The following is a 14760-nucleotide window of genomic DNA, read 5'->3' as shown; positions in this document are numbered from 1 at the left end:
GAGAGGTCGGGAGTGAGTGTGTGTCGGATGCCCCGGGGGTCAGCTGGGCTGAAATGGACGGATAAAGAGAAAGATGAAAAGGAGAGATGGAGAAGGACGGACACTGGGGCCTTCTCTCCACAGGCCTGGCCAGGCAGGCAGGCACAAAGCTCTGTTTTGACTCAAATGCTCACCCAGCTTTGCAGACTGCACTTCAGCTCAGACAGATGTACTACCTTTGAGTGGTGGAGATCACCTGAGGGAGCATGGAGGGTGGCGGGAGGGAGGGAAAGCTGAAAAGAGAGAGGTTTATAGAGAATAATAGGTAGACGCTTTTTGTTTGTCTACCTCTCTCTTGTCAGAATGTCCTCCTGTGACTCCAGCCTCCTATCTTTACATGAGTTTGTCTTTTCATCCTTTTATATCCACTTCTTTCTTTCTGTCTGGGTGTCTCCACATCTCCCCCCCCCCCCCCCCCTCCTTCCCTCGCTCCCTATGTCTGTTTAGGTTTTCACTTAGCATATTCCATTTGCTGTCAGTTACCCTGAGGGATGAATCAATTTTCCTTCGAAAACGGAACCTCATTTGTTTAGCGTGAGGTAAAAAATTCTTATTCGTCATCTTATCTGCCATCAGCACTTTTTCTGTTATGATTAGTAATATTCAGAGGAGGAGCAAAGAAAAAGAAAAGCTACTTCAAAAAAGCTCAGAGCTATTTGCCAAACACAAATCAGAGATGCGAGACTTTATTTTTTCTTCATCATCCGGGAGGCGTACGCTAGGGAGCTCTGGTTTTAACAGTCCATCAACCTCCAATCTCTCCTTTTGAGCACAATAAACATTTGCAAATAAAGAAGATGTGGCTAGGAATACATAAATAGAGTAGTACTGGTGTTTCTTTCATAAAGATGCTTTCCGGTCTGTGATGAAGCCCTTTTGAGGATTTCATGCTTAATGCCATGAGTACTTTCATTCATTTAATTCTCCTCATGTTTTAATGTGTCTATTATTGTACGTCTAACCTGCTCCAAATCATTTGGGCTATGTATTGTACATTCTACTTTGAAGATCTGTATTTAGGTGTATAGCATCATGTATTTGTGTGACATATACTGAGTGTACAAAACATTAAGGACACCTAATATTGAGTTGCCCTCAGAACAGCCTGAATTCGTTGGGGAAGGGACTCTACAAGGTGTCGAAAGCGTTCCACAAGGATCCTGTCCCATTTTGAATCCAATGCTTCTCACAGTTGTATGAAGTTGGCTGGATGTCCTTTTGGTGGTGGACCATTCCTAAAACTGTTGAATGTGAAAAACCCAGCAGCTTTGCAGATCTTGGCAAAACCGGTGCGCCTGGCACCTAATACCATACCCCGTTCAAAGACACTTACATCTTTTGTCTTGCCCATTCACCCTTTGAATGCCAGATATACACAATCCATGTCTCAATTGTCTCAATGCTTAAAAATCCTTCTTTAAACCTGTCTCCTCCCCTTTATCTACACTGATTGAAGTGGATTTAACAAGTGACATCAATATGGGATTATAGCTTTCACCTGAATTCCCCTGGTCAGTCTATGTCATGGAAAGAGCAGGTGTGCTTAATGTTTTGTACACTCAGTCTATGTACAGTATGTTTAATGAAGTTTGGGTATTCCAGGTCTCCTGTAAAAAAATCTGAATAAATGTAGCATTGAAATAAACAATAACAGTTGATCTTTCATTGTATTCCCATAAAACTCCCTCAAGGTAAAGTAGAGATCAGACAATTACCTTACCCCTCCCCAGTCTTGAGATAAGGAATACAATCACATCCACTAATCATTAACTAGTACATTTTGTTCCACAACATACAGTACCAGTCAAAGGTTCGGACACACCTACTCATTCATGGACCTCCGTGTAGTCTTGCTTTGGCTCTCTCATTTGCCTAGTTGACACACTACCTTTTCATCAAGGTCTATGTATGAAGAACATTCTTCATTTTTCCTATTTTCTACATTGTAAAATAATTGTGAAGACATTACAAATATGGAATCACATAGTAAAAAAAGTGCAAAATAAATAAAAATATATTTTTTAAAATTAGATTTTATATTTGAGTTTCTTCAAAGTAGCCACCCTTTGCCTTGATGACAGCTTTGCACACTCTTGGCATTCTCTCAACCAGCTTCATGAGGTAGTCACCTGGAATGCATTTCAATTAACAGCTTGTTAAAAGTTCATTTGTGGAATCTCTTTCCTTCTTAATGCGTTTGAGCCAATCAGTTGTGTTGTGACAAGGTAGGGGTGGTATACAGAAGATAGCCCTATTTGGTAAAATACCAAGTCCATGTTATGGCAAGAACAGCTCAAATAAGCAAATAGAAACAACTTTAGGACATGAAGGTCAGTCAATCTGAAAAACTTCAAGAACTTTGAAAGTTTCTTCAAGTGATGTCACAAAAACCATCAAGCACCCTGATGAAACTGGTTCTCATGAGGACCACTACAGGAAAGGAAGGCCCAGAGTTACCTCTGCTGCAGAGGATAAGTTTGTTAGTGATACCAGCCTCAGAAATTGCAGCCCAAATAACTGCTTCACAGAGTTCAAGTAACAGACACATCTCAACATCAAATGTTCAGAGGAGACTGTGAATGAGGCCTTCATTGTCAAATTGCTGTAAAGAAACCACTACTAAAGGATACCAATAAGAAGAAGAGACTTGTTTGGGCCAAGAAACATGAGCAATGGACATTAGACCGGTTGAAATCTGTCCGTTGGTCTGATGAGTCCAAAGTTTAGTGGGACTATCATTTGATTTTAAACAGGACAATGACACCAAATACACCTCCAGGCTGTGTAATGGCTATTTGACCAGGAAGGAGAGTGATGGAGTGCTGCACCTGGCCTCCACAATCGCCCGACCTCAACCCAATTGAGATGGTTTTGGATGAGTTGGACCACAGAGTGATTGAAAAGCAGCCAACAAGTGCTCAGCATATGTGGGAACTCCTTCATGACTGTTGGAAAAGCATTCCAGGTGAATCTGGTTGAGAGAATGCCAAGAGAGAATGCCAAGAGAGAATGCCAAGTGTGCAAAGCTGTCATTAAGGCAAAGCGTGGCTTTCAAGAATCTAAAATCTAAAACATATTTTGCTACATGTGTTATTTCATAGTTTTGTTGTCTTCGCTATTATTCTACAATGTAGAAAATAGTACAAATAAATAAAAACCCTTGAATGAGAAGGTGTGTCCAAACTTTTGACTGGTACTGTATATCTGGATAGGGAGCATTGACACAGACCCAGGCCAGAAGCCCGTCCCAGCAGGAGGCCAGGGCAGTGTCGGAGACAAGGTTAGCCTCCCTGCTGGTCAGGAAAACAAGACAGAAGGTCGGCCTGTAAGATATCATATTGGTTCATTAACCTTCATGTGCCTTACATTCAGAAACAAACGGGTCAGTTTGGTCAAACAGGTGTTCCTAATGACCTGGTGTGAACTGTGCATGAAGCACATTATTTTCCTGTAGTATTCATCAATTCGTTTTTCAGGTGGACAGATACATTTTTAAAAGACCATGTGCTACAAGTTTAGTTAAAAATCAGGTTGCTTTTGTTTATGTAAGGCAAGCCATGCTCTTAAATGTAAGAACTCTTCCCAATTTTCTCCCTGAACTTCACCTTTTTAGTATAACAACACTGTGATATTTTACAGGTCATGTCTCAGTGCTCATCCATGTCTGAGAAAACAGACTTTATACAAGTTCATGTCCACCTGAGAATGGCAGTGCTCCATAAATGGCCAGAGGAAAACGGTAAATAAATAATTGAAAAGACTGGGGCTAAGAGCTTGCTGCAGAAAGTGGAGATTACTCATTCTTGGACTAACAAGAACGGACAACTTGTGTCCCAACAGGCCTTAATGGAACCGGGTTACATCATGCTTTTCAATTAAGCAGACAGAATTTACTGCGGCAGAAGTTGGGGTGTCTCCACGGGACATGGGTGGTTTTGAGGCATGCATTACACAAATGGCTATTTCTAGGCTTGTCATAGGACACTTGAACCTTGAAATGTGAGTTTGAAACTCGTGGTAAACTTTTGGTTTGAGAGACTTGTTCTCAATGTATTCTATACAGCCACAAAAATCAGCGGGATGAGCAAAGAATGTCATGTGGCCTCGCAAACAAATGTAGGCAGGCTTGAAGAGGTTTTTCGAGAGCATCGTTAGATGCATTAGGAGTGACCCTGAAGTGCCCGATTAATCTAGTAGAAAATGACTTGAGTATGGCCAAGATCAAAGTCAGGCACCTGCATTAGCACCCCTTGAGTCAGACTGATACACTCCCACTTGACGACCTTTAAGTCCCCACAGCCCACGGAATGTTCAAAGGTAACGACGACAAATTCCACCAAAGAGCCCCTTGTCAATTCGATGATTGTGACTGGTGTGTGCAGGTGGCTACTTATACACAAAAGATAAGCCTCTCCAGCTTTGTGACATGTTATAATGCTACTAATGGAGATAATTGAAATGATTGAGCTATTATTCATTTCCTGACACGGCCTTTGACTTGTATGGTAGTGTCATCAGTGTAATGAAACCTACAGTATGTTCATAGATAGGTATCTCTCCCCAAAATTGCATAATACACTAAGTATACCAAACACCATGGACTCTATAAGGTGTCGAAAGCGTTTCACAGGGATGCTGGCCCATGTTGACTCCAGTGTGAAAAACCTAGCAGCATTGATGTTCTTGACACACTCAAATTGGTGCACCTGGCACCTACTACCATACCCCTTTCAAAGGCACTTAATCATTTTGTCTTGCCCATTCACCCTCTGAATGGCACACATACACAATCCATGTCTCAGTTGTCTCCAGGCTTAAACATCATTTGTTAATATGTCTCCTCCTCTTCATCTACACTGATTGAAATGAATTAAACAAGTTACATCGATAAGGGATCATAGCTTTCAGCTGGATTCACCTGGCCAGTCTATGTCATGAAAAGAGCAGGTGTTCCTAATGCTTTTTTACACTCAGCGTATACTGTTGTATACAGTGTATACTGGGTATTGGAATGTTTAGACCTTGGAATTTGCTTGTAAAAGGCCTTGTCTGGCGTGTCCATGTAGGAGATTAGTTGGTTGGCTTTTTTTGTATTCTCCAACCTTTTGGGGCCATTAACAAGTAAAATGATTGTTGTCAGGAGATGTGACAAGACATTAGCATTTTCGATCATTAAAGCAACTAATTGTACCCCCAATTTTGCAACCTGAGGTTGTTACATAGGACACTGCATGATGTCTGGGAGCACCAAGCAGAAAACAACTGTCCCTATCTCTCCGAATTGATAATGATTCATTTATAGGGGGTTGTGTTTACTTTAATTTTAAAAAATACGGTGCCATCCTGGCCACCATGTTATCTATCATTTTCACAGTGCAATCCCAGTCCCTTTGTGGCTTCAGCAGATGTTTTCGCACCCGCTATTGGACCGTAAAGCTTCACATCCATCTTGTTAGCAGCCAGACGTGGGTCATTCTTTGCTAAACACCACGTCAGCGCTATTTTTCGTCTTAAATCATGCTCAGTACTGTACAAATACCGATTCTCCCCCTCGATGAATTAAGCAGAGACATTTTGAGAATTATCCTCCACCGAAATATCAATTTCTTCCAAGACAGTCGATTCAATCTTTTTAATTACAATCATAAATAACTTGTCATTATCTGTTCCATTTTTGGTGATGAACGAGACTGGGATTTAGAATTGAGGGGAGTGCCAATACAAGACTCTTCTTTTGTCCAGCAGATTTATATTATAATGTGCAGAGTCGCCACAGTTTTTACAGTCATTCAGAGGCTTGTGGTTGTTTGAAAAACGCACATATTGCAAAAGCTATCTATCTGGACAGATTTATAGAAGACAGGGACAATCTGGCAATATTGATGAAATACCTCAGTCTACAGACGCGTTTAGAAGAGGGTGTAATGAAAATCCATAATGGGAAGTCTGAATAATCTTTGTCTGTTCAATTAGGCCTGATGGAATTTCCCTACAAATGACTACTTTTTGCCCTGATGGAAATAACCAACTGCCACGCTCCACCTGTTACTCAACTGCCCGGGAACCGGAAAGAAATGCACAATTCTGCTGATTTAGGAAACATGAATGGGTCAAACATCTCAGACAAGAGTATGGGATGATGGAGGTTCTTTTTTCACCCATGCACAAATAAGGTTACAGAACTTCTGATACACTTAAAACGACTGTCTCAGGCACTTTTATAATTCTTCCATGTATTCTTCCCCTCAAAAGGAGTTCACCTGATGTTGAAGTCAGCGGGATTTTGAAAGCCTCTATTTATTGAAAAAAGTACTTCTGCAGCACAATTTGAGTGTTCCGAGTCTTCTGTATTGTAGCCTGGGTCTTGGCGTCTACAGAACTTGCCGGTGAACCAAACTGAATAGCGTTCTCGCTCCTGGCCCCCTATGCTGCCTTGTTCACCTCCTGCATTGCTTTTTGCAAGCATAGTGATCTCAGGCTCTGCAATTTTACAATAGCCACTTCGCCCTCACTGCATGCCTTGCTCTGGCAGTCCAAGACAGCTGAGCCAGCTATTTGCTTCACGAGCAATTTGAGCACTCAGTCAATGTTTTGTTTTTTCTTTCGGGCTGTGCTTCTTTTAAGTTCAACCTGAGATACAGAGTAGAGTACAGAGTAGAGAAACTTGCAGTGAAACAAAGTAATGTGAGGAATTTGTATTAAGACCCTACATCACGACACAGAAAAGTAGTTCCTAGTGGATTTGAAATGCAAATCCATGCAAAGTAGTATGGTGAAAAGGAGTACAAAAAAAAAGACGTGATATGTCTGTGTGGTGCTTACGAATATTCTTGGTCTAGACTTATTCTGTTCCTTGCTGGATTTAAAAAGCAAGCGTAGTCTGGCCACTGCATCTCGGGGGAATGATAAAATAAAGAACAGGATATTATTTGTCTGGGTTCTACTCTGACTCTGAACTTCAGACTGGGAACATTGGTTTAAGTTTATCACTGTTGTGAATCTATGTCAGTAAGGCGTACAAATACATACAGTACCAACAAACAAATCAGTTTTTAATGGACATTCTTATTGGTTTACGTGGGTGGAATTATATTATCTTCCTCTTCTCTTTACAGAAGCAAATGCACTTAATTCCTTCATGCACTTAGGCTGTGTTTACACAGGCAATTCTGATATTTTTCCACTATTGGTCTTCTGACCAATCAGATCAGATCGTTTGCCAATAATTGGGTAAAAGAACAGAATTAGGCTGCCTGTGTATACTCAGCCTTAGTTTTCTGAGGAATTTTCTCATTCCGTATTATGGATATGCACTATTCAAAACTATATTCTTCTTGAGTGTCTGAAGACTGCAAAGTGTAGAAAGTTACGTATGCAACATAAGCTATAGTCTACAGGCTTCTTCTGGCTATGGGTGAAAAGATAATCCTTTCCTACAACGTGGTCACTTTTACAGAGCGAGAGCACCCTGCACCACTCCTTTACAAACAGAAATAATGGATTTTGTTTAGGGCTTTTTTCCGTCACACTAGAGAGTCTTTCTATTTTCCACTCTTACTATCAAGTTGAGCACATCAGCACAACTCTGCATGCTTGTGAGAATGGCGAGAGAAATCGCTGTTCACAGTATAATGGGAATATATGGATACATTAACTTCCATAATCACGACTGAATCTGCAGCGAAGAAAGTTGACACAGCCATACCACGTGATAATAGCATACGATTGTGCGATTGTAAAATGAGGTATGTGCTTGTGTTTGGGTGCCTACATAGGAAGGCAATTATTTTAATTGAATTTCCCACTATTTAAACTATAGCTAATTGCACCAGCTGACATGTAATGGATATAGAATAGAATGATAAACTGATGGTTCTATCTCCATCTATAGAGTGTGGACACTTGGCTGACATATTGTCTGGTGCAATCAACTTGAACATTTTGAGGATCTATGTCTTATTATGTGTTATTATTATTATTATGTCCTGGGGGAATATGCAAAATGTCCTGCTGTATCAGAACACATGTCGTAAAATCAGATAAAAAACATCAAATGTTCAAATCCAATAGAGCCCCACATTGGAGGTGTCATAATACCCATAAAACCTAGTGGTCAAACACAATACACTTCACAAAATTGGCCATTTAAAGAAATGTAGACAATTTATTAATGACTACATTTAGCTAACATTAGATAATTAATCCAGAGATACTTATCTTCGCCTCGATTCAGCAGTCTCGTCCAGATCATCATGGCATTTGTCGTTCTTTATGATAGCCACATTAGCAGCTAATTGGCATTACATTTTGGGGGGGTAAACACAGGCAAATAAATTGATAAAAGTCACCTTGTCTTAGACAGATTTACACAGTTATCTAAACATCATGCCAGGGTAAACCTACATGAAACACAGCCCTTATTTTAAGTGTTTCTAAAATCCCTGATGGGAAAAATGAACGGTGGAAAAATGATTGGAACCCTTTCCCCGTTTGACCGATAGGTTTTATGGGTATTATGGCTCATAAGGTGGTACTGTATGCTATACGTGGTATCAAAACTACACTATGAATACTGTACCATTTTATCTGCTTCTCTTTAATCTTTTATCACCCTTCATCTCCTACCGTTTTCCAATTCCAATTTCAAATCAGACAACCTTAATTCAAACACCCATATCACATATGACTTAAGTCATCTCTGAGTTAATCAAAACAGAGGGAGAAAGAGATCCAAGGGGAAAAAAAAGTACAATATGCAAACTAGGGCCCTCATTCATTGGACAAGTAGATTTCGGGTACGAACATCATTATGCTAGCGGTTCGCCTTTCATGCAAATGACTTTCTCTCTTTAAGCCAGGAAAGTTCATTGCTAATAGCATTTCCCATCAAGTCCGTGGCTCATCCAAATGCTAATATCTCTGCCACTGGATCCTTCACCTCGCAGCCCTGATGCTTCATGACTGTGGCAATTACAACAATTTTACTTTCCCCCCCTTTATGGGAATTAGCCATTATCTCCTCCTGGAGGAAGTTACCAGAAACAGATGCTAACCAATCTCCTAGCACAGGCCACTAGAGCTCAAATGAACTAAATGAACAGTCACTTTATATGTATTACTTAGCAGTGTCTTCATCAGGTGATTAGTTTATGTATCTATTGCAGCCTTGTGTGGCTGTAGCGTCTCGGCAAGAGGTATACAAGGTGGGATAGAGAATCTCTAAAGCTCCTAGCTACGCCGACAGATTCAACTCAGATTGGAATTTTTGGTGGTATCAAACACCAAATAAAGAACCTGGCGGAGGAATTTCCCAAATAAATCTTGACGTGCAAATACAGACATACTGTATTCTCCAAGGGAGATACAGAACCATGTCAGAGATACGTAGAGTATTGTTGGTACAAGGCAGAAAGAAAATGGTATCTCTATGGCTTTTTGTGTTATGTATTATGCATTGAAATGTAACCTCGTAAAAGTACACTACCCTTACATGGTCCTCAAACTATACCCACCACCCTGCACTCTAATGTAAAAGTTCACCCTTGTAACCCAGCTCAGTAGACTACATGAATAAGACATGAGGCCTCCAAAATAAGTTGCGTTGCAACTTTGACACTGTTTGAATTTGGCTGGTTGTGCTGGTTATAATAGACATTCCAGAGAAAAGGCATAACGCCCCCGAAAAACAACTATTTGGTGAATATTCTCATTCAGGTAGAAATTGGCAGGTCTGTTGAGGATTTGTGTGGATGGGATGTGAAAGTGTGTGTATGCCTGGGTCTCTGCATGAGTGAGTGAGAGACATACTCTCCTCTGTCTTGACCAGAGAGCATCACTTTATTGCAACACAGGAAGGGCTTTTTGCTGCGGCATATGCTGTTTCGCTCACCTTCAAACTGGTGATGGGATACAAGGAGGGGTAGGTATAGCTAGGGACAAAGTGGAATGGAATGGTAATATACATGCTAATGCCTTGGCATTGGAGCTGAGAGGCACAGGTTCAGTGAAGCAGATGCTGTGACACTCATTTCCTTCGCCAGTCTCTGTGTGTGTGTGTGTGTGTGTGTGTGTGTGTGTGTGTGTGTGTGTGTGTGTGTGTGTGTGTGTGTGTGTGTGTGTGTGTGTGTGTGTGTGTGTGTGTATGCACGTTATTGTGTTTCTACACACATACATAAACACACATACATAAACACGAACACACACGTGAAGAGACATAGCGTTAACAGGGGAGAGATTGCATGAGAATCTGCCACCTTTCCTTTTCAAAGGGCCCTTGGGGACCGTGCCAGGGGCCTTTTGTTCATCTCGGTGGTGGTGATAAGGAAGAGAGGACAAGGCGCTTCAGAGAGAATATACAGAGCTGGCTCTTTTCTATAGGTGGGGAGCTGTTGTGTAATTGTGGAGGATAATGGAGCACACCTCATTCAGTGTCAAGGGATTTTAGAGCCAATTCTCCATTCAGAGCATAACAAGTCTCTGCTTTAGAGAGATAGGTCTACAAGTACAATGTATTTTTGAGTCCGGGGCCAGTAAGCATTTGCGTTTGAATAAGATGTGTGTAATCAAGATAAACATTTGCTTTTTATATGTATGGTATGTGGCAGTGGTTATGACTGTGGTATCAGCAGATAACTTTCGATTTGAGACCAATTTTTGTTGTCAGTATTCAAAGTAACTGTAAGTATTACAAAGTTACAACAAAATATAGGAATCTCGCCTCCTGAATGGCGCAGTGGTCTAAGGCACTGCATCGCAGTGTTAGCTGTGCTGCTGGAGATTCTGGGTTCAAGTCCAGGCTCTGTCGCAGCCGGCCGCGACCGGGAGGCTCGTGGGGCGGCACACAATTGGCCCAGTGTCGTCCGGGTTAGTGTCGTCAGGGATATCCTTGTCTCATTGCGCACTAATGACTCCTGTGGCGGGCCGGGCGCAGTGCACGCTGACACAGTCGCCAGGTGTACAGTGTTTCCTTCCGACACATTGGTGCGGCTGGCTTCCGGGTTGAATGGGCAGTGTGGCTTGGTTGGGTTGTGTTTCAGAGGACGCATGGCTCTCGGCCTTCGCCTCTCCCGAGTCTGTACGGGAGTTGCAGCAATGAGACAAGACTGTAACTACTACCAATTGGATACCATGAAATTAGTGAGAAAAAAGGGTTGACATTTTTTAAATAAAATAAAATACAGGAATCTCACTTACTTAGGTTTTGGTAAAACTATTAAAAAAATCTAAAGTATGATATTTCATGAACAATATGATGAAATTAGCAACTAGTTTTAAACCTGATTCAAAGAGTCATACCTTTTTCTCCAGTTAAGTGAATATTAAAGCAAGAGCAGATAAGTAAAATGACATCTGAATTGAATAGCACTCAGCATTCCATTAGAACACCAAGAGCCTGCAAACTACTTTGCATAACTCAACCAGCATCTTAATTATTGTGTCAGGAAACTGTAAGAAATGTGTTAATTGATTTAGAAAATCCATATTTGGCTAAGTCGCTAATGGAGTAAGACCAATTAAGTCAGTAAATTCAACATGAGTGGAATACTGTGGCAAAACCTGAGATTCAACTAAGTATACAATAAAGTGTGAGAAAAAGAAAAGAAAGAGGACAGACAGACAGACAGGACAGACAGACCAGACATAGAAACAAAGAAAGTCTCGCTTACCTGGTTAGTTGAAGAAACTGAGAGTTAAAGGAAGAGGAGTTAGCATTTTGGTTGTGGAGAAAGCAGCACCTACCACGTAAAACAGTGAGTCTCGTAGTAGCACTCAGCTCTCCAACAGTGTTGGAGGCAACACACTCGTATATGGCTTCGTCTCGGGGCGTACGCAAGGGCTGAATTCTCAACACTGAGCCAGAGCCGTCATCGAAATCAATCACCTGCAGGTGCGAGAAACAAGATATGTTAAAGGAGTTTTTTTGTTCACAATCAGTGACGGAAGTTTGCACAGTGCAATTCCAACCACTCCTGCAGAAAAGTATAAACACATTTGTCCTACAACACTGATGGTGCAAAATACACTGTGCTTCCCATCAGAAAACAATGGAAGCTGCTAGTATACCCTAACATCAGCTCCTTATTTGAGTGAGTGTTTGGCTCTTTTCTCAATTGTCTATAAAGACCATCCATCCTTCACCTCCTCTCCTGAAAGATGTGTCCAGGTGAAAGCCAGCCTGAAGCAAGCTTCCACCAAATTGGTTTTCCCCTGTCATGTATTTTCAATTAAGAGCAGGTGAAGGGGGGAGACAAGGAGAGGATGGATTGTTTGAGGAAGAGATACCACATCTGTAGTATGTACAGTTGAAGTCGAAGGTTTACATACACCTTAGCCAATTACATTTAAACTTAGTTTTTCACAATTCCTGACATTTAATCCTCGTATAAATTCCCTGTCTTAGGTCAGTTAGGATCACCACTTTATATTAAGAATGTGAAATGTCTGAATAATAGTAGAGAGAATGATTTATTTCAGCTTTTATTTCTTTCATCACATTCCCAGTGGGTCAGAAGTTGACATACACTCCATTAGTATTTGGTAGCATTGCCTTTAAATCGCTACACTTGGGTCAAACTTTTCGGGTAGCCTTCCAATAGCTTCCCACAATAAGTTGGGTGAATTTTGGCCCATTCTTCGTGACAGAGCTGGTGTAACTGAGTCAGGTTTGTAGGCCTCCTTGCATGCACACGCTTTTTTAGTTCTGCCCACACATTTTCTATAGGATTGAGGTCAGAGCTTTGTGACGGCCACTCCAATACCTTGACTTTGTTGTCCTTAAGCCATTTTGCCACAACATTGGAAGCATGCTTGGGGTTATTGTCCATTTGGAAGACCTATTTGCGACCAAGCTTTAACTTCCTGACTCATGTCTTGAGATGTTGCTTCAATATTTCCACGTAATTTTCCTTCCTCATAATGCCATTTATTTTGTGAAGTACACCAGTCCCTGCTGCAGCAAAGCACCCCCACAACATGATGCTGCCACCCCCGTGCTTCACGGTTGGGATGGTGTTCTTCAGCTTGCAAGCCTCCCCCTTTTTCCTCCAAACATAACGATGGTCATTATGGCCATTTTTGTTTCATCAGATCAGAGGACATTTCTCCAAAAAAGTACGATCTTTTTCCCGATTTTCAATTGAAAAGCGTAGTCTGGCTTTTTTTATGGCGGATTTGGAGCAGTAGCTTCTTCCTTGCTGAGCGGCCTTTCAGGTTATTTTGATATAGGACTCATTTTACCGTTTCCTCTAGCATCTTCACAAGGGCCTTTGCTGTTGTTCTGGAATTGATTTGCACTTTTCGGACCAAAGTACGTTCATCTCTAGGAGACAGAACTCGTCTCCTTCCTGAGCAGTATGACAGCTGTGTGGTCCCATGGTGTTGATACTTGCATACTATTGTTTTTACAGATGCATGTGGTACCTGGAATGCATTTCAATTAACAGGTGTGAACTGTCAAGTTAATTTGTGGAATTTCTTTCCTTCTTAAAGCGTTTGAGCCAATCAGTTGTGACGTGACAAGGTAGGAGTGGTATACAGAAGATAGCCATATTTGGTAAAAGACCAAGTCCATATTATGGCAAGAACAGCTAAAAAAAAATCTAAGAGATACGACAGTCCGTTATTGCTTTAAGACATGAAGGTCAGTCAATTGGAACAGTTTCTTCAAGTGCAGTCGCAAAAACCATCAAGAGCTATGATGAAACTGGCTCTCATGAGGACCACCACAGGAAAGGAAAATCCAGAGTTACCTCTGCTGTAGAGGATAAGTTCATTAGAGTTAATTAACTGCACCTCAGATTGCAGCCCAAATAAAAGCTTCACAGAGTTCAAGTAAGACACATCTCAACATCAAATGTTCAGAGGAGACTGTGGGAATCAGGCCTTCATGGTCGAATTGCTGCAAAGAAAACATTGGTAAAGGACACCAATAAGAAGAAGAGACTTGCTTGGGCCAAGAAACACGAGCAATGGACATTAGACCGGTGGAAATCTGGCCTTTAGTCTGATGAATCTAAATGTACGATTTTTGGTTCCAAACGCTGTGTCTTTGTGAGATACAGAGTAGGTGAACGGATTATCTCTGCATGTGTGGTTCCCACCATGAAGCATGGAGGAGGAAGTGTGAGGGGTGCTTTGCTTGTGATACTGTCGGTGATTTATTTCAAATTCAAGGCACACTTAACCAGCATGGCTACCACAGCATTCTGCAGCGATACGCCATCCCATCTGGTTGGTTTTTCAACAGGACACTGACCCAAAACACACCTCCAGGCTGTGTAAAATCAAATCAAATTTTATTTGTCACATACACATGGTTAGCAGATGTTAATGCGAGTGTAGCGAAATGCTTGTGCTTCTAGTTCCGACAATGCAGTAATAACCAACAAGTAATCTAACTAACAATTCCAAAACTACTGTCTTATACACACAAGTGTAGGGGTGTGTACTACTGCGTCCCCCAGGGCTCTGTTCTAGGCCCTCTCCTATTCTCGCTATACACCAAGTCACTTGGCTCTGTCATAACCTCACATGGTCTCTCCTATCATTGCTATGCAGACGACACACAATTAATCTTCTCCTTTCCCCCTTCTGATGACCAGGTGGCGAATCGCATCTCTGCATGTCTGGCAGACATATCAGTGTGGATGACGGATCACCACCTCAAGCTGAACCTCGGCAAGACGGAGCTGCTCTTCCTCCCGGGGAAGGACTGCCCGTTCC

General features: G+C 41.5%; 1 protein-coding gene across 1 annotated transcript in view; it reads right to left on the bottom strand.

Annotated features, from left to right (window-relative positions):
* LOC115138079 (receptor-type tyrosine-protein phosphatase delta-like) overlaps nucleotides 1-14760 on the bottom strand; it is a 206512-nt gene that overhangs the window by 95614 nt on the left and 96138 nt on the right. The window contains 1 exon segment of the mRNA XM_065025473.1: nucleotides 11779-11920. Within this exon segment, the coding sequence (XP_064881545.1) occupies nucleotides 11779-11920 (142 nt within the window).

This window comes from Oncorhynchus nerka, linkage group LG12 (assembly GCF_034236695.1).
Source record: "Oncorhynchus nerka isolate Pitt River linkage group LG12, Oner_Uvic_2.0, whole genome shotgun sequence".
NCBI lineage: Eukaryota > Metazoa > Chordata > Actinopteri > Salmoniformes > Salmonidae > Oncorhynchus > Oncorhynchus nerka.
Note: the sequence above shows the minus strand (reverse complement) of the source record. Positions and strands in the feature narration are given on the sequence as shown.